The sequence below is a fragment of the Phascolarctos cinereus genome, unplaced genomic scaffold (assembly GCF_003287225.1).
Source record: "Phascolarctos cinereus isolate Bilbo 61053 unplaced genomic scaffold, phaCin_HiC Scaffold_5;HRSCAF=322, whole genome shotgun sequence".
In the NCBI taxonomy this organism is placed as follows: domain Eukaryota; kingdom Metazoa; phylum Chordata; class Mammalia; order Diprotodontia; family Phascolarctidae; genus Phascolarctos; species Phascolarctos cinereus.
The window spans coordinates 251,001,425-251,024,657 of NW_027555958.1; the positions used below are offsets into that span (position 1 = coordinate 251,001,425).

Genomic DNA, 23,233 nt, shown 5'->3' on the forward strand with positions numbered 1-23,233 from the left:
AGCCAATCAGAACTGGCTACGGGAAGATGACTCTGCCCTTCGAGTGAGGGGCGAGAGAAGGGGAGGAGGGATGGAATGGAGTGTTCGCCAACGGCCGCGGCTCGAGGCTGTCACACCCCTTGATGCTGTATCCAATCATAACGCACGAAGCTGAACACAGAGCTAATCAGGTCCAGGGAGAAGGCGAGGACTCCAGCGCTTGGGTAAAAGGCAACGTCAAACGACGCGAACGCAGTAGGCCGTGCCCTCTCCTCCCATCAACCAATCACAGGCTAGCAACGGGCGAGTGGCTTCCAAGTAGACCAATAAAAAGACCCTCAGGAAGGAAACTAGAGGCGTGAGTTGAGGGCGAGGCCTCTGCTCAGAGGAACGTTTTGGCCTGCCAATAGTAATAGAAGGGGGCGGTGCCAGGGTTAAGCAGGGTGGAGATTGAGGTTCCGCTAACCTGGGAGAGGACGGGTGTAAGGGAAGCTCTGGGTAGTAACGCTAGGGGGCAAGATGAGCGAGCGAGAGAAAGTTGGGAGTGCGCGGGCAGGGTGGCTGGCTGAGTACGGGCAGAAAGCGAGGAGGAGCCGGGGGACGAAGGGGGCGGGAGCTGGTGAGAAGTGCTGGAGACTGGCGGCACATAAAGAGGCACGAGTGTGGCAGGGCGAGCGTGCAAAGGTGGGATGGACTTCTCAGGCAGTGAGCTAAGGGAGTAAGGGAGGTGAGCGTGCCAGTGTAAGGTCGCAGAGGTGGCGTACGTGTGTGTGCCAGGGAAGTGCCAGAGATCTGAAGCACCCCAGAGGACCGGGAGAGTGAAGGTCCGGTTGTGGAGAGAGGCACAGGGAGTGTGCACAGGCTGCTGCCCAGGGTGCTTGCAGAGGGGAGCTGCCACTGTCAATCTTTGCAAGGGAGAAGGGGCTGGGGAACTCTCTGCCCCCAAGCTTTTGTCCTTCGCAGCTCCGGAATACAATGACAAATCCCTATCCCTGCTGAAAAGGTTTTCCTTCTATTAAGAAGGAGAACTCCCAAAGAGACCCTGAGGCTGTCTGTCCCCAGAGGCTTCCGGGAGTGCTGGGAACAGCTGGGGAGGTAAACAGGTCTAGGGTTGGATAAAAGGGTTAGGAATAAAAAAAAATTATCTCCCATACTTTCGCCCCCTACCCCCAAAAGAAAATCAACTGCACTTTCAGGTATGAAGATGTTTTCGCTGGGGCATAACCCTGAATTGTTTTCTAGCTATAGTACTGGTGAGACTTGGTAACCTGACTGATTTCTCTTGAGACCAAGGGCTGCAAGCTAGCTGGGTCAGGGTTAGGCCTGTAGTCAGTAGGCATGGAATATTGAAGCCAACTAGCCAACACAGGTAGCAAATACTGAGCATTATTAGGGTGTTGCTATACAGGAAGAAAACCCTCCATCATATTCCCCCCCCAAAGACTCCATTTTCCAGAACCCAGTAAAAGCTGGCAAGAAAGGGAGATTAGCTACCCCAGGAATATATGATGTATAGTCCTAGTCATTACTGGAATACAAAGTTGGAGTATTGGAAGTTGTAGAATAGGAAGATCTCAGCTACTGCCCCTGAATAAATCCTGGGAGAAAGGAGAAGTGCCCCTTTATTGAAGAATCATGCTGTGAGTCCTCTGATGCCATAGGGTAAGAGATTGGCCAGAGACCCAGGGTCTTGCTAAGAGAGGAAGTGCTGGGCAAGGTTGGGCATATAGGTCACAGTGGCTGGATGGTGAGGTCACAGAGAAGTTTGTTGGCCTGGTGCTCTATGTGGGGGAAGGGCCTCAAAGGGCCCCCAAGCCCAGGCAGAGGGCATGGTGTGGGAAGGGCAGCACGGGTGGGGCCCAGGAGCTGAGTGAACGGGGCAGGGGGGGGGCCCAGGTGGCCAAGGAAGGGAAGGAGCAGGGGGGGGAGGGGGGTCAGGATGGTGAGGAGGAGCCGAAGAAGGAGGCTGCAGAGATTCACAAGGCTCTGCGGTCGGGAGGAGGGGCTCAGGGTGAGGGGGACAGGGGCAAGGGCATGGGATAAGAGTAGTGTTAGGGTAGTGGGGGAATAACTGTATGTCCTGCACAGAAACAAGCCTGAAAGACAGATAAACGTAATGGGAGGGGATGGAGCTATGAAACTAGAGAGAGGAGAGAGATAAAAGGAAGGAGATAGGCAAGAGGCACAGAAAGAGAAGATGGGAGAAAAACAGTGGCCACATGATTCTAAATGATCTCACCATTTTTCTTCTTCTTGGGTAGGTAAAGCGGAGCTGCCCCCCATGTGGACCAGAGCCTGGAAGTGGTGGGAAGAAGGGCAGAGGGAACCCTGTGTCTGTTCAGCTGTTCCCCCCTGAGTTGGTAAGTTGGGGGACTTTCTGGAAGCCTGAGACTTCAGGGGGTCAGTGTTGAGGGTTGGGGTATGTCTGAGCTGATTGATATCGTTCTTCACCTGAATCTTCTAGGTGGAACACATTATCTCATTCCTCCCAGTTCGGGACATTGTTGCTCTGGGTCAGACTTGCCGCTACTTCCGGGAAGTATGTGATGGTGAGGGAGTGTGGAGGAGAATCTGTCGCAGGCTCAGCCCCCGACTCCGAGAACAGGGTGCTGGTGCTCGGCCCTGGAAAAGAGCTGCTATCTTAAACTGTATGCCTCAATAACAGGATTCCCCAGCCTCAACCAACCCCTCCCCACGACTGGGCCTGAGCTCTTTCTCTTATTCCATACATTTTATGACTTCCAAAACCTTGGGAGATTCCCTGGAAGAGATTTACTAAACTTCAGCTGTATGCCCTCCCCATTCTATCCCACCCCTCACCCTAGAAATGCCATTAGATTCCTAGAATCCTAGAGATAGTCCTTTAATAGCTCCCCCCAAAACAACCCCTAGCCTAAAGATTCTTGGATACTCCACTAACCCCTACTTCTGTATACCCAGTCCAATAATATCTCTCCTGCTTTTTTCTTCTCCTCTCCTCCCAACAAAAAACAAAAACAAAATAAAACAAAACAGCCTTTAGTCCAGACATCTAGCATTTTCCCAGAGAAACCTAAAGATCCCTAGTCCTAAATTCCTGACAAATAGAATTTCCCAAATTTTCTCCAAGATTTCCCCCAAAGCTCTCTAAAGATTCCTTGGCAACTCCTAGCTTTGCTTCCCTAACCCTCTTGTCTCTGAGGAAATCTGGGGAGGGACCTGGGTTCTAGATTTCTAACTCTAGGCTCAGTATGAGAGAGGATTATTGGACAGGCCTTTCTCTGTCTCTTTGTTTTGTTTGTATGCTTGTCTCTCTCCCAGGATTTTCCTGATATCTCTGACACAGGACTAGACTTTGTAGCTAAGCACGTCTTTAGGGGTGGGGAGATTTGGCATGGGGTTAAGGGAAAGAAAGGAGTGCCTAGGCCTGTGACCTAAGAGTTATAAAATGTGGGTATGGATTTTTTAATGATTCCCAACCCTATAAATGGGAGGGTTAGGGAGCTAAGAACCATGGAGTTGCAGAATCCAGTTTGTCCCAAAATTAACCACTGCCCCCTGCCATATATAATTTCCCCTCCCCCAGACACCAAAGGCCTATACTTCCAGGCGTTTGGGGGCCGCCGCCGCTGCCTCAGTAAGAGCGTGGCCCCCCTGCTTGCCCATGGATACCGACGCTTCCTGCCAACCAAGGACCATGTCTTCATTCTTGATTATGCTGGGACTCTCTTCTTCCTCAAGAATGCACTGGTGTCTTCCACTCTTGGCCAGATCCAATGGAAGAGGGCATGCCGATATGTTGTACTGTGCCGAGGAGCCAAGGATGTGAGACTGAGACCCTACAGACCTCCTGCAGACTCCTCATTCTTGGACCCAAGTGTCCAGGACCATAGCCCCCTTACCGCCACTATGGGTGTCCCCTTAGACCCAGACATCTGGGAATTTAGCTCCAGCCCACTGCCTTCCAGCCCTAGAATGCTGGGACTAGTAATTTCCACCAGTTCTGAGACTGAAGTATCCTAATTGCCCCTACCTTGTTGCCAAGTGGCCCCTGGAACCCAGGTATCCCTATTTTCCTTGCAGTTTGCCTCAGATCCACGGAGTGACACTGTCTATCGTAAATACCTGTATGTGTTGGCCACACGGGAGCAGCCAGGAGGGGTGGGGGGGCCTGGTGGAAGAGCCTGCGACTGTGTGGAGGTTTATCTGCAGTCCAGCGGACAGCGTGTCTTCAAGATGACATTTCACCACTCCATGCACTTCAAGCAGATTGTGCTGGTTGGTCAGGAGACTCAGCGGGCTCTGTTACTGCTTACTGGTATGGCCTGCCATTATCTCCCAAATCTAAAGCTGTAGGATGTCAGAGTCAGAGGAGGCCTTAGGAGATTGTCTAGTCTATCTTCCCCTTCATTTTACAAGAAGATGAGAAAACTGAGGGGAAGTGATTTGCTCAGGGTCATACAGCCTGAATTAGAAGTCCAGATAGTTGCTCTGAGGTCCTTTCAGAGGCCTCCCCTTCCCCTAATTCCATTAAATAAACATCTATTAAGCCCCAACTTGTCACAATCAGTACTAGCTGTTGTGGAAGACCAGCACAGGTAAGTAAATATCTTAGAAATGTAAAAAACCTCCATATCAATTGTTGGCCTTCTCTAAAGTAGAATTAAGAGGGGAGAGAGGGAGATAACTCAGAACTCAAAATGTAACACCCCCCCAACCCCCAGAAAAAAAAATATGAAAACCCAAAGTGCTTATATGCTTGTAATAAAGCGCTTAGATGCATCAGCTCCTTAGGTAAAAAGATTATCTCACGTACATTTTTATCTCCTGGGCCTAGCAGAGTGCTTGGCACATATATAGTAAGTGCTAAATGTTTGCTAATGGAGTGATGACTCTTGTTGGATCCCTTAATATCACCTCCAGACCCCAATTCTGCTTCAAATTCCTGAACACATGGATCTTGACAATTTAGCTTCCCTTTTATTCTCCCTGATCCCAGCTTTCCAACTCAACTGAGTTTGAGAAGACTATCAGATTGGGGGGTAGGGGAAATCTTTGATGAACTTGATTAAGTCACTTCTCCCTAGTGTGATGAATCTTCCATCTCAAAGGAAAGGAAGATTATTCCCTGGTTTTGAGGGTCAGTTTGAATGGTGAGGGGAGTGGCGGTCTCGTTTTCCCTTCAAATCCTTAACAACCTCTTCCTGCCCCATCCCCTACATTCTCTAGAAGAAGGAAAGATTTACTCCCTGGTGGTGAATGAAACACAGCTAGACCAGCCACGGTCATACACAGTGCAGCTGGCACTGAGGAAAGTGTCCCGTTGTCTGCCTCATCTCCGAGTGGCCCGCATGGCCTCCAATCAAAGCAGCACACTCTACATTACGGGTACATCTCCCAGGGCCCCACTCCCAAACCCTCCTCGTTTGCCTTTCCCATGACCTATGTACAATTCTTAATAAGCTCATTATTATTATGAGTATTATTAATGTGTTTACTGAGCATTCCAGTATCTGGGATCACTACAGACTTTAGAGTTCTGGTTCCCACTCACTCAAAGACCCTAGCTGTCCCTAATCTCTGATCCTGTCCTCCATTCCCTCCTCCCTTGTTCCATTTCTCCAACAGTGTTATCTAGGGATAGCCTTCATCCAGGGGTGGGAGACTCCTTGGGACATATAGATATTTTAGGAGCTTCAGTGCTGAGGACCCCCACCCCCCCCAGACCAGGGGGGAGTGTATTTTGAGGTACACACTCCTGGAGTATATCGTGATCTCTTTGGGACCCTTCATGCCTTTGATCCTCTGGACCAACAGATGCCACTTGCTCTCTCACTACCTGCTAAGGTAGGAGATCCTCTAAAAGGGTTTAGGGAGGGGGAAGACCTAGGAAGCAGAGACTGTGGGGCCGAGAAGGGAAGAGATTTGGACAAAGATGTGGGGGGGGACTCATCAGGGAGATGTTGGCTTGAAAAGAAATGGAGAAAGAAAAAGGTTTTAGGGATCTGGTCTTGGGAGTTTGATATTCAAAGGAGCAGAACACCCTGCCCTTACTACTGCCCCTTCTACTTTGCCCTCCTCCCCCCAGATACTATTCTGTGCTCTTGGCTACAATCATCTTGGTCTGGTAGATGAATTTGGACGAATCTTCATGCAGGGAAACAACCGATATGGGCAGCTAGGGACGGGAGACAAGATGGACCGTGGGGAACCCACTCAGGTGAGACCCATGACCAAAATTTTGGGGACCTGACCCAGGTGTCCTGATACACATCCTCTTGCTCTCATATTGCCTCTTCTCCTGAGACCTAGGCTTTCTGCCTCTCCTATTCAGATGCCCCCAGAATTGAGTCCCTAGTCCCTAGTCAAGTCAAGAAATGTTGATTCAGTGTATGTAAAGGAATGATAGCTTGTTACTTCATGTGCATAGCAGCATCAGTCAGTCTATAAACAGATATTTACTGAAAACCCTGTGTTTGGCAATGTGTGGAAAAGAATAGGAAAAGTCTTTGTCTTTAAAGAGCTTATGATCTAACTGGGAGAGATTAGGACAAACACTTGAAACAACTAGAAAACAGTATACGATAATATTCAATTCAACAAACATTCAGTGCTTAATATATGTGTGTCTATCAGCTTTGTGCTGAGCTCTGAGGGAGACAAATCAGTCAGGCAGGTTCCCTGCCCACATGGGGTTTACAGTCAAGAAAGAAGATGAAATATACAATAAGACATGACACCTTTACGGAGTGGTTTGTAAGGTCATTGGTTCACAGATCTAGAACTTGAATGGTTCCCAGAGGCCTTTTAACTACCCTCTGCATTCTATAGTTGAGGAAACTATGTCCCAGAGAGGTAAGTGACTTCGCTAAGGTCACACAAGTAGCTTAAAAGCAGCAGAGGTGGGATTTGACCCAAGGTTCTGACTCACAAACTCATTTCACTGCCCATTGGAAATAAGATTGGATCAGCAAGGAATGGGCCAAATTTTGAAGGGCCAAGAACAAAGTTGAAGTGGCATAAAGTGACCATCAGAGATTTTTAAGTAGGGCCATGACATGATGAAAATAGTGGTTCATAATAATATGTTCCTGTAGCACTCTTTGGTTTTCAAAATGCTTTTCTCACTGCCCTGTGAGTTAGAAGCAAATATTATCCCCTTTTGACAAGTAAGGAAACTCAAGCTTAAAGAAATTATGACTTGTTCCAGGATTATAAGACTGGGATGTGAACCCCCATGTCTCCTGATTCTTAAGCACTCTTTCCATTTTACTACACTGTCTCTTATGAAGGAATAGTCTGTGATTGATGTGTTGGTTGGTTTTGATGAACTGCTTTTTTTTTTCTCTTTTTAATTCACAAGGGAGATGGCTCACTGGGGAGGGGAGGGATATATCTGGAAATGAAGGTGATGGAAAAGCAAACTATATCAATAAAAAACTTTAAATAATACCAAAAAAGAAAGACTGTCTGGCAGATGTGTGAAAGATGGGGAAGAAGCGTCAGGGAAACTATTCATTCAATACATTCAAATGTATGATTTTTAGGGTCCTTACAACTTTACAGTCTTAATGTTAAGTATTTCATATCTACTCCTTTGGGCTTTGTGGGGGATACAAGATGACTTAAGATACAGTCCCTGCCCTTAAGAAGTTAATATTCTAGCAGGTGAGATAAAACACAGATAAACAATTATAACATAGGATGTAATAGGTTAAGTGACTTGCCCAGGGTCACACAGCTAGTAACTGTCAAGTATTTGGTATGAGGTCACATTTGAACTCAAGTCCTCCTGACTTCAGGGCCGGTACTCTATCCACTGCATCACCTAGCTGCCCCCTAATAAAAAGTTTTAAACCCTGACTCTGTTGCTTACTCCTGTGTGACCTTGGGCAAGTTGATTAACCTCTTTGGACTTCGGTTTCCTCTGTACGGTGATGAGTTGGTTGGACTAGATGACCTCCAAGATCTCTTCTAGTTCTGAACCTGTGATCCTATGAAAAGTCATAATGTAGATGTCAATTAAGTGCTAAAGGAATTCAAAGGACTGAAAGGTTATTTCTGTCATTGTAGGAGGGCAGAGGTACTTGGGAAGTCAAGTCAACAACACATATTAAGTACCTACTATGTGCCTAGGCACTGTGCTAAGTGCTGGGGATACAAAGAAAGTTCCCCCATCCTGAAAAAGTTAGTTCCTTGTAACTAATGATAATAACAGCATTTTAAAGTTTTCAAAGCACTTTACAGATATTTTATCCTCACAACAATCCTGGGATGTTGGTGCTATTATTTCCCCATTTTACATGTGAGGAAACTGTGATTTGCCCAGGGTCACACTGCAATGTGTCTAGGGTAAATTTGAACTCAAAGGTAACATTCCAAGCTGGGCCTAGAAGGCTGTGAAAATAATCCAGCCACGAGGTGATAAGAACCTGGACTAAGGTTGGAGGCATTAGGAATATAAGTGAAATATTGAGAGACATTTAAAACAAATGTCTTGGGAATTGATTATATAACAAAAGAGATGGATGTATGGATGAATAAGGTTTTCAGAATGGCAGTACCTGCCACAGAGGCAGGGAATCTAAGAACTGGAAGAAACTATCAAATCCAATCACTACCTGAACAAAATCCTCCAGCCTTTGCTGGAAGACCTCCAGTGAGAAATGGAAATTACTACCTCCTGAGACAGCCCATTCCATTTTTAGACAGCTCTAAGTGATAGGAAGTTATTCCTTACATCAAGTCTTAAATTTTCCTGCTCCCAATTCTGACCTCATACCAAGCAGAGAAATCTCATCCTTCTATATTGTAACACTTTCCTTCTTTGGGTTAAATGTCCTCAGTTCTTTCAAATGATGCTCGTATGGCATAATCTTGATGGCCTTACAGGCCATGCCGATGGCCCGTCTTTGAGTGCTAGTCCCCGTATCAGTGTCCTTCCTGACAGCATCCAGAAGTAGACACAATATTCTAAATATGCACTTACCACGGCAGAGTACAACAGAAGTATCACCTCCCTAATCTTGGATAATATGCCTCTCAATGCAGACTAGGATACAATGAACTTTTGGGGCTCTCACATTATACTGTTCACACATATTGAGCTTGTATTACTATAAAACTATGAGATCTTTTTCAGGTAAGCTCCATTGTATAGCCATACTTCCCCCAACTTTCACTTAAGACATTGAATTTTAAACTTAAGTGTAAATAAGATGCCATTAAATGTCATCTTATTAGATCATAGGATCTTAGATTTGGAGCTAAAAAAGCACTTAGGAGACCATTGAATCCAACCCCTCAGAAACTGAGGAGCTAGGAAGTTAAGTGATTTGCCCCAGGGTCACAAAACTCATCAGTCAATAAATATTTATTAAGCACCTGATATGTGTCAGGCACTCAGAGGCAAGATTTACCAATAATAGGTAACATTTATATAGTGTATGTGCCAGGTACTGTGCTAATAAGTGGCTTACAGTTATTGCTTAATCTTCACAACAACCCTGGGAGGTAGGTGCTATCTCTATTTTACAAGGTGAGGAAACTGAGGCAAATAGGTTAAGTGACATGTCCAGGGTCATATAGCTAGTGAGTAATGTTAGATATGAAGTTAGGTCACTCAGGTCTTCCAGACTCAAAGCCTGGTGCTCTACCCATTGTGCCACCTGCATGCCCTCATCCATAAAACTAAGTTGAACAAGGCTTCCTGTCTTCAAATCCAACGTGCTGTCCCTATTGCTTCTAGGGCCTGTGACAAGGTCTTTCACAATTCTGATTCGGTCATTTGTTCTCTCTCCCTCCCAGCTCTGGGTATTCTGCTAAGTTTGAGAAGCATGACATTTAGGTCTTTATTCAAACCACTGATGAAAATGTTAAATAGCAGAGTTGCTAGCTACCTCTGTCCCATCACATGCAATTTTGATGTGTGTTTTTGGTTTATATCTCTTCGTGTGTGTACATGTTTTCACCACAGTAGAATGTAAGGGTCGTTGAGGTTAGGAATTCTTTTGTTTTTGTCTTTCACCCAACAAGCATTAATTTTTTTTTCTAAATTTGTATGATATCTTGTTTTTATATCACCTTCATTTATGAATATATCTCTCCTCCCTCCCCTACCCATCAAGCTATTCCTTGTAACAAAGAATAAAGAGGGAAAAAAGCAGTTCAACAAAACTAGCCAGCATATCTGACAGCATATGCAGTATTCCACAGCCACAATCCCTCACCTCTGCAAAGAAGGTAGGGAGGTGCTTTTTCTAATCTCTGGGGCCAAACTTGGTTGTAATTATATATTGTTCAGTTCCATTTTCTTCTTTCCATTTACATTGCTGTAGTGATGTATATTATTTTCCTGGTTCTATTCACTTCACTATATCAGTGCATATAAATCTTCCGTGCTTATCTGAATTCTTCATATTCATCATTTCTTATGGTACACTAATATTCCATTACATTCATTTGATTTAAGTCAAGTCAAAAAGTATTTATTAAATGCTTACCATGTACCAGGCACTATGTAAAAACACTGGATTAGGCATTCTTTAATCAGTGGGTATCTGTATCAAGTATTTATTAAGTACCAGATATGGTTACAAAAACAAAAAATGAAGCAATATATACCCTTTAGAGTTTCCATACTATTAGGGAAATAACATGTACATAGAAAATTAAATACAAAGCAACTTCTGAAAAGAAGGCTAGAACTGGAGGGGGGGTGGGAGGGGTCAGAATAAGACTCCTCTAAGATGAGGCACCTGAACTGAGCTTTAAAGGAAACTAGGGATTCTAAGAAGGACAGTCAGAAGGGAGGGCATTACTGATATGAGAGATAGGTATGGGAAACATCCATTTTGGCTGGAAGGTAGAATTTATGCAAGGGGAATAATGTGCAATAGACTTGGAAAGGGAGGTTGGAGCCAGATTATAATGGGCTTTAAATGCCAAAGAAGTTTATATTTGGTCCTAGAGTCATTTGGAAACCACTGGAGTAGGGGGGTGGCATAGTCAGATCTGTGCTTTAGGAGTATTGATTTGGCATTTGTGTGAAGGTTGGATTGGAAAGGGAAGAGATTTGAGGCAGGGAGACCAATTAGAAGTCTATTGTAATAATACAAACGAGAGGTAATAAGGGCTGGAACTAGAATGATAGCCTTATGAATGAAGAGAAAGAGGGTGGGTTTGAGATGTTACTGAGGTGGAATTGCTAAGACTTAACAACTGATTGCCTGTAAAGGATAAGAGAAAGAAAAGAAGTGAGGAGGACTCTGAGATTGAAAACCTGGGTAGGGTGACTAAGAATTTCAGCAGAGTTAGGAAAGTTAGGGTTTAGGGAGGCTGATAAGTTTTTTAGGGATGTTCAGTTTAAAATGTCTATGGGACATTCAATTAGAAATGTCTAATAGTTGATGATGCAAGACTAGAGCTCAGGAAAAATACTTGGGCTGGAAATATAGATCTGGGAGTCATCTATAAAGGGATGATAATTAAACCTATGGGAACTGACTAGATCTTTGTATCTCTGATGCCTAGCTAGCTGCCTACCGCATAATAATTGTTTAATAAATGCTTGTTCAATGAATGGATCTAGCACAAGGCCAAGCAGTCCTGTAGAGTCCTCCTTCCAAGCTGATATTTGAGTCTGACCATTCAACCAATATTTGACTGTACTGTAGTGTAACCTATAGACACTTTATAAAATGTGTTACTAAAATCTAGGTAAGGGGGCAGTTAAGGTGGTGCAGTGGATAGAGCACTAGCCTTGGAGTCAGGAAGACCTGAGTTCAAATTGGGCCTCAGACACTTACTAGCTAGCTGTGTGACCCTGGGCAAGTCACTTAAGTATCTCTATAGCATTCCTCTGATCTATCAGCTTAGTAACCCTGTCACAAAAGGGAATTAGGTTAGTTTGTAGGACCTGTTCTTGATGAAATTATGCTACCCTTTATGAGTGCTGCTTCTTTTTCTAGATATCCATTAACTGTATCTTTCAAATGAAAAATTCTAGAATTTTGCCAGAAGTCGAAGTCAAGCTCACAGACCTATGGTATGCAGATTTCAGTTTTCCCCTTTTTAAAAAATTAGGACATTAGCCTATCTTCAGTCCCTAATACTTCCTATTCTCCATTATTTTCCAAGATCACTAAGGGAACCAGCAGTCTTAACTACCATTTCTTTCAGCACCCAATGATGTAGTTCGTCTGAGCTTGGTCTTGAGCATTTAGTCCTGAACTCGTCAAAATCAGCTAAGTATTCTCCTACTAACTCTCCATTTTAGAGGGCTATCAACTCTGTATTTGTCATTTTATTTCTATCTTTTCAAGTCTAAAAGATCGTTCGCCTTGAGACATCGGGATAATTGAAAGTTCATGGCCTTCATCTCTTTTCCAAGCCCTTCATCTCTTTCCCCTTTCTTTCTCAGTGGTCAATAGTCTACTTCAGTGACAACATTGTCTCTTTTTCTGCCTCTATTGATCTTCACTCCCATGCTTTCTACCATGCTTCTTCTCTCTGGTTCCTGCATCTCCCCATACAAGTTTAACTTCTTAATATACATACAATGTTATTGGGTCCCAACCCCTGCCTTTTCACTTATCCTAAAGGTTTAGGATCATAGATTCAGAGTTAGAAGGGATTGTAGAGGCCATCTTATCTGGCCTCCACATCTACACAGAGAGATTAAGTGATTTAATGTCTACTCCTCCAGTGTCATATTCCAGGATGAGTCATCCCACTAAGTCTCAACAATACCTATGAGTTCAAATTTTGCCTCCTTGTATTAGGAAGAAGAATTTTTGGGAAAGATAATAAGCTGCATTTTGGATATGTGAAAGTTAACAATGAAGGCTAACTGAAAATATTTTAGCAGGTAGCTAGAGATACTGCCTGCAGTTTGGGTGAAAGGACAGAGTTAGAAAACTAGATTAGGGTTTCATCCACATAGCCTTAAAATCATCTACATTTGTTTGGAGAGCACTTGATAGTTAGTTATAAAACACATTCACAAACGTTATCTCACTTAATTCTAATAGGAACCCAAAAAATTAGACAGTGAAAGTATCGTTAATCCATTTCTCCTGTTTTATAAATGAGAGAACTTAAGTTTGAGGAGGTTATAAGTAATTGGTCAGAGGTCTCTGTGCCAGTGAGCAGATGGTGAAGCTGAGACTCCTAGTCTACTTTCTTTTTCTTCTACCCCACATTGCTTTTCAGAGAAGTGATAAATGATGTAGTGAGAATATATATGAGAGAGAGAGAGAGAGAGAGAGAGAGAGAGAGAGAGAGAGGAGAGAGAGAGAGAGGGGAGGAGGAGGGAGGGGGGAGAGAGAGAGAGAAAGGGAGAAGGAGGGAGGGGAGAGAGAGAGAGAGAGAAAGAGGGAGGAAAGGGAAAGAGAGAAGAGAAAGAGCAGCCAAAAGCCAAAGTCTGAACTTTGAAACACATCCCACAAGAAGCTGAATGAAGAAGGAAAAATGAAATTAAGAAAAAGCAGTTGAAGGAGTAGAGAGACCCAGAATGGTGTATAGTAGCACAGAAGCTAAGGGAAGAAATAGTTTCCAGAAGAGGGTAGTCAACATCGTCATATGCAACTACGTTCCAGGAAAATAAGGATGGAAAAAAAATCATCAAAATGATTAATCAGGACAATACTCAATCTTCAGTGGACCCACTTTTGTATAATGGTGAGGACAGAGCCCAGACTGGGAGAGGTCAGGTGGTTGAAGAAATGAAGGTAGCAGGTATATTTTGTAAAAGTGTATTAGCATGAGAAGGAGAAAGGGGATGTACAAATTTACCAGGTCCCATCAAGCAAGACAGGTACATTCAGGAAAATAGCAAATTCTGTCTTGACAGATCCATGAATCATCAAACCAAATAGTGTTCTAACTGTTGGTAATTTTCTTTTTTCACTTAAAAAATATATTTTTATCAATGTCTTCTATTCCTTACATCATCATAGTGACACTTAATAAATGTTGTTTATTTGTTGTTTAAAAAAAATGTGTTAGCACTTGGATGGGAAGACCACCAGACTTAGACGAGGAGGAGCCAAAGAGATTCTCTCTCTGGTCTTAAATCCCTTATCTTCCAAGATGAGGAAACTTCCAGGGAGATAATGCCCTGGGAGGTAAAGTCACACATCACAGAAATAAAAAATCTTAGAGGCAGGATTCAAATATAAGTCTTCTGATTACAAATCCAGTTTTTCCTCACTTTACTTGACTGCCTCTAAGAGGCAGCAGGAGATAGTGAAAAGTTGTGTTAAGGCATATTAGAAAGCAGCAGGAAAGGAGCCAATGGAAAAGGGAGAGATGAAAGAGGGAGGGGTAAGACAATAATCCTATATGTCAGGGACTGAAAGGAATGGGGTCATGTACGTATGTGGTATGGTAAGCCTTGAGAACAGAAAGAACCCCTGTTCCTAAGAGACTGAGGATTAGGATGAGCAGATGAATGCAGGAACTGAGATGTACTGATAAAGGGATATGGAGAAAAGTTGTGGAAGTAGAAGACAAGGTTCCTTCACTTAAAATCTAGCTGGGGAGAAAAAATACACAAGATGAAAATGGAGAGTGATAGAAGGGTCTAGACCAGTCTGAGAATTCAGGATAAGGAAACAGAGTTAGTCAGGGAAAGCTTCACAAAGGAGGTGAGATTTGTGCTGAAAGTCTCTTCTTTCCCACCTCCCAGCCCCCAAGCCTCCCTGCCCCCCAACCCAAGAATCCTTGGTGTCTTTCCTCACCTCAGGGATCCTGACATCTTGTCCCCAGGTACATTACCTGCAGCGCCCCATTGCCCTCTGGTGTGGCCTGAACCATTCCCTCGTGTTGAGCCAGAGCTCGGATTTCAGCAAGGAGCTGTTGGGCTGTGGCTGTGGAGCTGGGGGCCGGCTCCCCGGCTGGCCCAAGGGGAGTGCCTCTTTCGTCAAGCTCCATGTGAAGGTCGGGATTATGATGGGGGAAGCAAAGGGGGTTATGAAGATCAGGGGTCAAGATAGATAAGAACCAGAAAGGAGGCTTTTTTGATCTCTGCCCTTCTACCCTCCCTGCCCCCCACTAAAGTGATATGTATGCACACATAACTCTTTTCTTTGGTCCCTTTCCTGTGGTGTACCACTTGTTATGGGGTGTGTACCCTACCCAATAATCCTTGGGGCCCTTCCCTGGCCCCTCCCTCACACACAGATTTCTCCTATCTAGTTGGCTCTGTAGGAGAATGAAGTAGACTCCCCAAAACCCAGGCCACACACACACACACACACACACACACAGAGTCATCTTCTCTAGCCTCAGACGCCTGCCGTGCTCTCTCCACTTAGGTCCCTCTTTGTGCCTGTTCTCTTTGCTCCACAAGAGAGTGCCTCTACATGCTCTCCAGCCATGACATTGAACGCCGCCCCACTTACCGTGATCTTCCAGCCAGCAAGGCCACAGGCACTTCAGAGTCCACTGTGGGAACTGGAACATCCCAGGATCCTGGGGGAACAGCCCGAGCCTGTGAGGAGTATCTGAGCCAGATTCACAGCTGCCTCACCCTACAGGACCGGATGGAGAAGATGAAGGAGATTGTGGGCTGGATGCCTCTGCTAGCTGCACAGAAGGATTTCTTCTGGGAAGCACTGAACATGCTGCAGAGGGCTGCGGGGGGAGGTGGCCCAGGACCCACACCCCCTGAAAGCTAACCCCCCTTACTCCCCCAAAAGGAAGGGGAGAGACTGGCCAGGGACCAGGACAGAGGAGAGCTGAAGCGTGTACTTTATATATGTGAGAGATTTGGGGATGGGGGAGGGAACAGGAGACACGCACTGGGACGGGACGGGGGTTGTTTTGTAAAATGTTCTGGGGACTTCCCAGGAGGGGCCCTCAACTTGGGCATCATGGACAAAAGAAATTTGACGGATGGATACAATAAAAAGAAGCTGCAGCGGAGCCCTGGATACTTGGGTCCTAGGAGGGGAGTAGGAATGATGGTTGCCTTGGATACCCATGGGAAATAAGGGCTCAAAGAGGAGAAAGCAGGGAACCTGAGAAAATGCTTGAAGCTTAGGAAGAAGAGCTAAGGGAAGGTAGGGGACCTGGTCAGTGGAGATGGCCAAAGGAAGTGGCTATTTTTTCTTCTCTCTTAACTCTCTCTTTGCCACAGCAAACCTCCCTGAGATCTAAATGGCAGGGAAAATGCCATTCCCTTGAGGTTCTAGCGCCACATCGCAAAACACTCATCTTCTGTTTCCCCCATTAGATGCTTTGTCTTCTTTTTGTCCCAGAGTCTTCTATCTGTTCACATTTCTTTTGATATCCACTTTCCCACACTCATTCTCCCTCAGGTTTTACCTCCATATGCTCAGGCTGTCCTTAACTTTTTCTCAATCTCAAACGTTAACGTGTCCTTTGCATGGTACCTTCCTCTAATCTTGTGCAATCCCCTATCTCCTATTATTTCTCCAATTTGTCTGGCAGTGGTGGAACTATTTGCCCACCCCTCCAAATTCTCCCCTGACTTGGACTGGAAGGCCAGATGCCTGGAACCAAAGAATAGAAGTGGGGGCAGAGAAAAGGGGAGCAGGAACCCTGAGGAAGCAGAATTAAGAGCTAGGTGGGAAGTGGGGGATGAGGTCAGATCCAGCTGTCAGTCTGGAGGCAGTCCTAAATAGCAACTGAATGCATGAGTCTCCAAAGAAGAATATGAACTTGTGGTAAAATTACAAGACATTTGGATCTTGGCCAACGGCTAGGGGTGCTTTCACTGCTTCCCTCCACCCTAATCACTTAGGTTAAGTCAATATTTGTGTGTACTGGGCCTAAGAGGCCCCCAGACTTGGCTCTGTTTTTTCACATCCCTGTCTTCCTCCCCTTCCCCCATTCCTCTCCCTAATTCGTCCAGTCCCCACGCCCACACACTCGAAGCCAACCCATCTGGCATTGATTATCCTGTTGCTGCTGGACTCAGCCGCTGCCTCTGTCTCAGGGACCCCAGCTCTTCTCCCCCTAGCCATGCTGCCTCCTATCCCACTCTGCGTCCTGGGGCCCCTTTTTACTTCCTTCGCCCTGCTCTCCCTCACCCAGGCCCAGGGAGCTCCTGCCCAGACCCCCAACTACACCAGGTAGGTCTATTTCCACCCCTAGTGTACCCTTCCCAATGTCCACAGAATCCAATAAAGGAACTTAGCTTTATGGATTTTATATTGCTGGAAGCCATTGATTTTTCCCCTCTCTTTTGCTCCTTGAGAACCCCCTCACTTTGACCTCATCCTCTTTTAGTATTACTCATCCTATGTCTTATTTCAGCTCTGCCGGCTCTTTTGTTTCTCAGCTGACTCCCACTTGAACCCACCCGGACCCTTTTCTCCAGTGTCTTGTACCTTTTTTTCTCTGCCTTTCATCTCCTTGTCCCAGATTGCTGTGACCTGAAAGGAGCAACCTCATTTTAGAGGTTGAACATCTGTGTTCAAGAGGGATGGGGGGAATGGGTGAGTTAGGTCAGGAAGTCTGATGCCCAAATCCTAGGCTTCAGCAGAAATTGAGGCAAGTGTGGGAGTTAAAGGGAGCTGATGTCTAGTTTCATTGAGATATATCATTGCTTCCTCTCCCTTCATATCCTGCCCCCTCCTTTTAGCAGCCTTGTGGCTGTGGCCACATCTGGTGCTAGTTAAGTCAGCTCCTGTCCCAGCTGCCTGGCAGTGTAAAGGGAAAAGATTCCAAGAATTCCGGCCTTCTAGCCCAGGGTAGGGGTGAAGGACCTTGGGGAATGGGATTTAAGAGGCTGTCGGGAAGAGTTAACTCAAAACTGTATCTCCTCCTTTGCTTCCTATCCCTGGATCTTCCTCCCTATCCCAGTTGGCTGTGATGCCATTTGCCTTACCCATTTGCCAAATGCTTTGCCCATTTCTAGTAACCCCTCTCTAGCCCCAATCTCACCTCCACTCCAGCAAATTTCCCACCCCTCCTGCATTTATTTCATCCCCATTTCTCTGTATACTATCCCACCAAAGTCTGACCCCTCTCCATTCTTATTTCTTATTTGTATCTCTTCTCTGCCTCCCCCTACCCATACTGATTACCCAACGCCTTCATTTATATGTCTGGCCAACTCCCTAGACCTGTGTTCCTGTGCGGAGGAGATGTGACTGGGGAATCAGGCTACGTGGCAAGTGAGGGCTTCCCCAATCACTATCCCCCCAACAAAGAGTGCATCTGGACAATCACGGTGAGCGTCCTCTCTGCCCCCTGTTCTGCCAATTTCAACCATTTCCCAACTCCTAGGACCAGGGCAGCTTATCTTGGGATCAATGCTCCCCTAAGACTCCAAGATCCTTCCCCCAATCAGGATCCAGCAAAAGGACCTTTTTATTGCTAACCCCCATCTCCTTTATGTCCATCAAACTAGATCTGGTTACTGCCAAGGGAAATGCTTTCTGATGATATATCCTATTAAGCCCCAAGCTCAGCACTCCTTAGTATATATAATAACCCATTTAGGATTCTAGAGTCCTTTACTTTTCTAACACTTCTGTAGGGGAAGCACAAACCTTGGCTCCTCCATGCCTTGTTGCTAAAGGATATTCCTGGGCAACAAGACCAAGGGAGTGAGACGAAGTTTCATCCCTGTCAAAAATAAGTCTTACTGGCCAAAGAAGGAATTCTAGGGGACCCTTCTCCATAACTTGGACCCAGGGAACCCCAAACTCCCTTGGCTTAACTGCTACAGAGGAAACCTTTTGATAGTTTTCCTAAACCACACCAGATCTCCATCTCCTAATCTGGCCCCAAATAGCTAAGGACAAAGCTCCCCAGCAGTGGGGAAGTTGGGATTATAGGTATGGAAAGAAGAAATGGAATCCTGAAGTGTACTCTTGGCCCCTCTGCCCTTCCTTTTTCTCCTCCAGGTCCCTGAGAGTCAGACTGTTTCCCTCTCCTTCCGAGTCTTTGACTTGGAATTGGATTCCTCCTGCCGCTATGATTCCCTGGAGATTTTTGCTGGGGCAGGGACATCAGGCCAGCGTCTTGGACATTTCTGTGGGACCTTCAGGCCAGGGCCTGTGGTTGCTCCTGGCAACCAGGTGACACTGAGGATGAGGGCTGATGAGGGGACAGGAGGACGGGGCTTCCTGCTGTGGTACAGTGGGCGGGCTACCAATGGCAATGGTGAGATCACCCCTCCCCCCACCTCTCTCTCAAGCACTGGCACACATACTGCCACCCTGTAACTTGTGTCCCACCAAAATCCAAAGACAAAGAGATCCCTCTCCATGAGACACAAACCCCTCTCCCAAGAGGCTCAGGCCTGTCCCTACTAGAGGCCCCACCATGCCTTACAGAAGGCCTTACCTCCAGGTTACTCTCCTTAATCCCCATCCTCCACCTTGCATCCTCCCCTCTCCTTTTGCCCTCACTAACTGTCCCTTCAGTCCCACCTTTCCATCTTTTCTACCCTTCCTTTCCCTCCCTCCCACCAAACCCCCTCTTCTAGGCACCCCCCCAGGTGCAAGGCGGAAATGGGGCGCAGACCCGCGGGTGGACTGGGCGGCGTGGGGTTACTGGGATGGTGAGTAATTTGCCTTCATGTCCCTTGCAGTTAGAACTCACCTGGCTGGGGGTGGGGGTGGGGAAACTGAGATGGGGGGGGGACGTATTTATTCCCCCTGTCCTAGATTACCCCCCCCAAATCCAGCCCTGGAATTCTGATTATAGTCCCATCATCCTGTCCCCATAGCAGAAGACACCCCTTAAAAAGTAAGGACCACTGTGATCAGAGGGAAGCATTAGAAGAGGCATGAATGGAGAGCACCCCAAAAGCCTTGGGTTGGGAAGCCCTCAAATTTGGGAAACTTCCAACTGAGAGGAAAAATATCAGGAAGAATTGTTAAATTGGGGAGGGGATAAGATCTCCCTTGGGAAAGGGAAAAATGTGGCTAAGGAATAATAGGGAGGGAGAGCAAGAGTTTGGGGAGTGGGCTGGGACCCTCCAGCTAATTCCTATCATTTTCCAAGGGTGGGGAAGTGGGGGAAGTTTGGGGGTGCCTTTATGCCCAAAGTCAGATTCCCACTCTTCTTTATTCTCTCTTTTTGCTAACTTTCCCCCTCTCCTTACCTCCCCCCAACCCTCCTCCACTCAGGGATCCATATATTTGAACTTCCTTTTCCCCTGCCCTTGAACACTAGTTATCCCTCTCCCTGCCCCCACCCCATTTCTCTTTCTCTATCCAGAGCATCAGTTCTGTGGGGGTCGGCTGGAGAAGCCCCAAGGTACCCTGACCACACCCAACTGGCCTGAGTCTGACTATCCTCCTGGGGTCAGCTGTTCCTGGCTCATCATTGCTCCCCCAGAACAGGTAACATTCCCGAGGCCCTTCACGGAACGTAAGCATCTGGCTTTTCTGCTGCACTTCCCCTTAAAAGCCAAGTATCTTGCTAGCCAGTTCCCTTCTCTTCTCCACTAGGTGATTTCTCTGACCTTTGGGAAATTTGACCTGGAGCCAGACACTTACTGCCGATACGACTCAGTCAGCATTTTCAATGGGGCTCAAAGTGATGATTCAAAAAGATTGGGGAAGTATTGTGGGGACACTGCCCCGAGGTGAGTGAGTAGGGCCTGTTAGAAGGGCAAGTTTTAGTGGCTGGGATGAAGTTATAAGGGAAAGTGTTGAATCAAATAGAAGGGACCATGACTTAAAAACAGAGGTTCCCACACTGAATGGGTTGGGGAGGTTAAAAAGGGGAAGTAGAGAGGTAAAAGAGCAGAATAGGTAGGAACAGCGGCTTTGGAGGAAAATCTGAAGGCACTATAGCTTAAGCCATTCTTTCCCCCGACACCCTACTATCCTCCCTTCCCTCAGTTCCATCACCTCAGAAGGAAATGAACTCCTGGTCCAGTTTGTCTCAGATCTCAGTGTGACTGCTGATGGATTCTCTGCCTCCTATAAAGCCCAGCCCCGAGGCAGTGGGAAGGAGGGGACTGTTCCAGCTCCTCCACAACCACAGCCAGGGCCTAAGGTCAAACCTCCTACCAAACCCCAGGCCCCAGATCAGGAGAACCCAAAACCTACCCTTGCCACAGACTCTGGTAAGCATGGCTGGTAAGCAGGGGCTGGGGGTAGGGAAGATTAGTAGAATAGGGATCTGGGGCCTGGATACTAGGACACGTAAGTACAACTTAGAACTTGGAGGGTTGGGGAAGATGAAGCTGGGTTGAGGGTGGGGTGAGGGAGGAGGAGGAATAGATACCTCATAAAGCTAATAGATTTCCTCCCTCACAGATGCTCCTAGTACTCCCTGCCCAAAACAATGTCGAAGAACGGGCACTCTACAAAGCAACTTCTGTACCAATGACTTTGGTAAGGAAGCCAAGAATCCTGCTCCCTCATATCTCCTATCAATAGACTGGGGGGAGCCTTCTCCTACTCCTTGCATCGGTCTATGAACAGGCTTTATTAAGCACTTACTATGTCTTCAGGCACTCTTCAATATCTTGTCCTTTCTCCTCTTTCTTTCTCCTTCCCTTGCCCCCCCACCCCTTCTCTCTCTCTCTCAAATCAATCTCCCATTACCATCTCAGCTTCCTAGCCTTTGCTCTATCCTATGACCTTCAGCTAATTTCGTCATCCTGCCCACCATATGGGACTCCTGGTGAGTCCTCCCTAAACTTATTTTCTGATCTTTCTTGTCTGTTTTCTCCACAGTGGTGACAGGAGCAGTGAAGTCAATGGTTCGGGGTCCTGGGGAAGGGATCACTGTTACCATCACCCTCACGGGTGTCTACAAGGCAGGGGCTCTTGTCCTGTCTTCCACTCCCGTTGGAACCCCGCTTAAGTTGTATGTACCCTGTCGGCAGTGTCCCCCAATAAAGAAAGGTAAGAGAGCCTAGGGGAGAGATGTAAAGTTTGGGTAGGGGATGTGCATAGTGTGGTTGCCAAGAACAAAAAAAAGGGGAAGGTGAGGGACATAGACCCTCTTGCCTGACTTATTCCTCCAATCTATCATTCTTCCTTTAGGGGCTAGTTACTTGCTGATGGGTAGCGTGGATGAGAAGGGAAGTGCAGTGCTCCCCCCCAACAGTTTTGTGGTCCTATATCGGCCAAACCAGGACCAGATCCTCACCAACCTGAGCAAAAAGAAGTGTCCTTCCCAGCTTCCAGCCATGGCCTGAGATGACCTGCACCAAAATACTACCTAATTTCCTCTCCTTACCTCCATACTTTATGAAATACAAATAAAGTTCACCCAGACAGAAGAATCAGAACTTGTCTGGTTTAAGACTGGGGGGACAGAAGGGTCGATGTCAAGGATTTCTTAGTTTGCTGAAACTTAAAAAAAAAAAAGCCTCCATCATGCCCCCACCCCCAGCCCCAAACAGGCTACTCCTCCTAACTGATCGATTTCTATCCCTTCTTCATCAAGGCAAGCTGCCCAGATCCAGGCGGCTGGACCTGGGCCGTAGGTGGGCAGAGGGGAGACGGCGTGCGGGGCTCAGCAAGAAGCCGTTAGGGGAGGCCTGGAGGAGAGGGAGGAAGGCCCGGCAGCCGCTCTCCGCGGTGACGGCCCAACAAGGGAAGTCTCAATCTTGCAGAGGGCGGGTGGACCTAGGGAATGTCCACGTCCAGAGCCCCACCCTCAATCCCTGCAGGACAGTCCAAGTCCTGCGTTCCGTTCCCAAGAGACTCCGATTAAGTAATTGCCACGTATGTGTATTTGAGCCAATGAAAAGTGCCCTTAGGCGGGGCGTACAGATCCGGAATTTTCTGTTAACCACTGGGCAGAGTTCTACGGTTCGGAGGGGTAGGACGAACGGAGTCGAACGCCCACCCTCGGGCTGATGGGCGGCCTCCTCGCCCAATGTGAGCCGGCAGGGTTGAACTCGGAACCAAAGCTGGAAAACCTGAACCCTTGCGCTGGCAGAAGCTCTGCAGAGTCAGAGTTTGACAATGCAGGCAGAATTAGAGACTCGGGGCTGAACGCCCCAGAAACAGGCGTTACCGACGGCTCCGAGTCATCCAGCCACTAGCGGGACGCTATGAGGGGCGAGAACTGGGAAAGGGGAAAAGGGGCGAGGATTGGGAGATTCTCGGGGCAGTGTCTGAGAAGGGCGGGGGCTTGACCGAGGTAAGACTGACTCTTAGGAGCAGAAGAAACGAGGAGGTCTTGCTGCATCTCGCGCACCCGCCACCCTCCCAATCAGAGCACGGACCCTTCCTTTGCAGTTTCCACCCATTCCTGACATTGGTCCTTGAGCTCGCCCCTCTCCCAGCCTCCTCATCAGGGCGTTGGTCCCCGAGCCCGCTCG

The 23,233-nt window shown here is 46.8% G+C and overlaps 2 protein-coding genes across 7 annotated transcripts; both read left to right on the forward strand.

Annotated features, from left to right (window-relative positions):
- Positions 1-121: 121 nt before the first annotated feature.
- On the forward strand, positions 122-16,738 carry FBXO24 (F-box protein 24). Of its 5 annotated transcripts, none has more exons than XM_078155564.1 (10): positions 122-203; positions 2,241-2,339; positions 2,444-2,627; positions 3,545-3,783; positions 4,042-4,276; positions 5,188-5,346; positions 5,684-5,805; positions 6,047-6,178; positions 14,728-14,898; positions 15,276-16,738. In XM_078155564.1, exons 1-10 carry the CDS (start codon positions 123-125, stop codon positions 15,636-15,638), a joined length of 1,785 nt encoding a protein of 594 aa, XP_078011690.1. In that variant the 5' UTR covers position 122; the 3' UTR covers positions 15,639-16,738. The 5 variants fall into 5 exon arrangements, with proteins under 5 accessions (XP_078011690.1, XP_020834818.1, XP_020834813.1 ...); XM_020979154.2 differs by lacking the exon at positions 122-203 and adding an exon at positions 347-663; XM_078155563.1 differs by lacking the exon at positions 122-203 and adding an exon at positions 1,667-1,831.
- Positions 16,739-16,853: 115 nt separating this feature from the next.
- PCOLCE (procollagen C-endopeptidase enhancer) lies at positions 16,854-22,186 on the forward strand. Of its 2 annotated transcripts, XM_020979161.2 has the most exons (10): positions 16,854-17,057; positions 18,052-18,160; positions 18,840-19,098; positions 19,424-19,498; positions 20,161-20,285; positions 20,394-20,530; positions 20,790-21,016; positions 21,210-21,287; positions 21,633-21,803; positions 21,945-22,186. In XM_020979161.2, the coding sequence occupies exons 1-10, from the start codon at positions 16,948-16,950 to the stop codon at positions 22,097-22,099; spliced, it is 1,446 nt and encodes a 481-aa protein (XP_020834820.1). In that variant the 5' UTR covers positions 16,854-16,947; the 3' UTR covers positions 22,100-22,186. The 2 variants fall into 2 exon arrangements, with proteins under 2 accessions (XP_020834820.1, XP_020834821.1); XM_020979162.2 differs by lacking the exon at positions 19,424-19,498.
- The last annotated feature ends 1,047 nt before the right edge of the window (positions 22,187-23,233 follow it).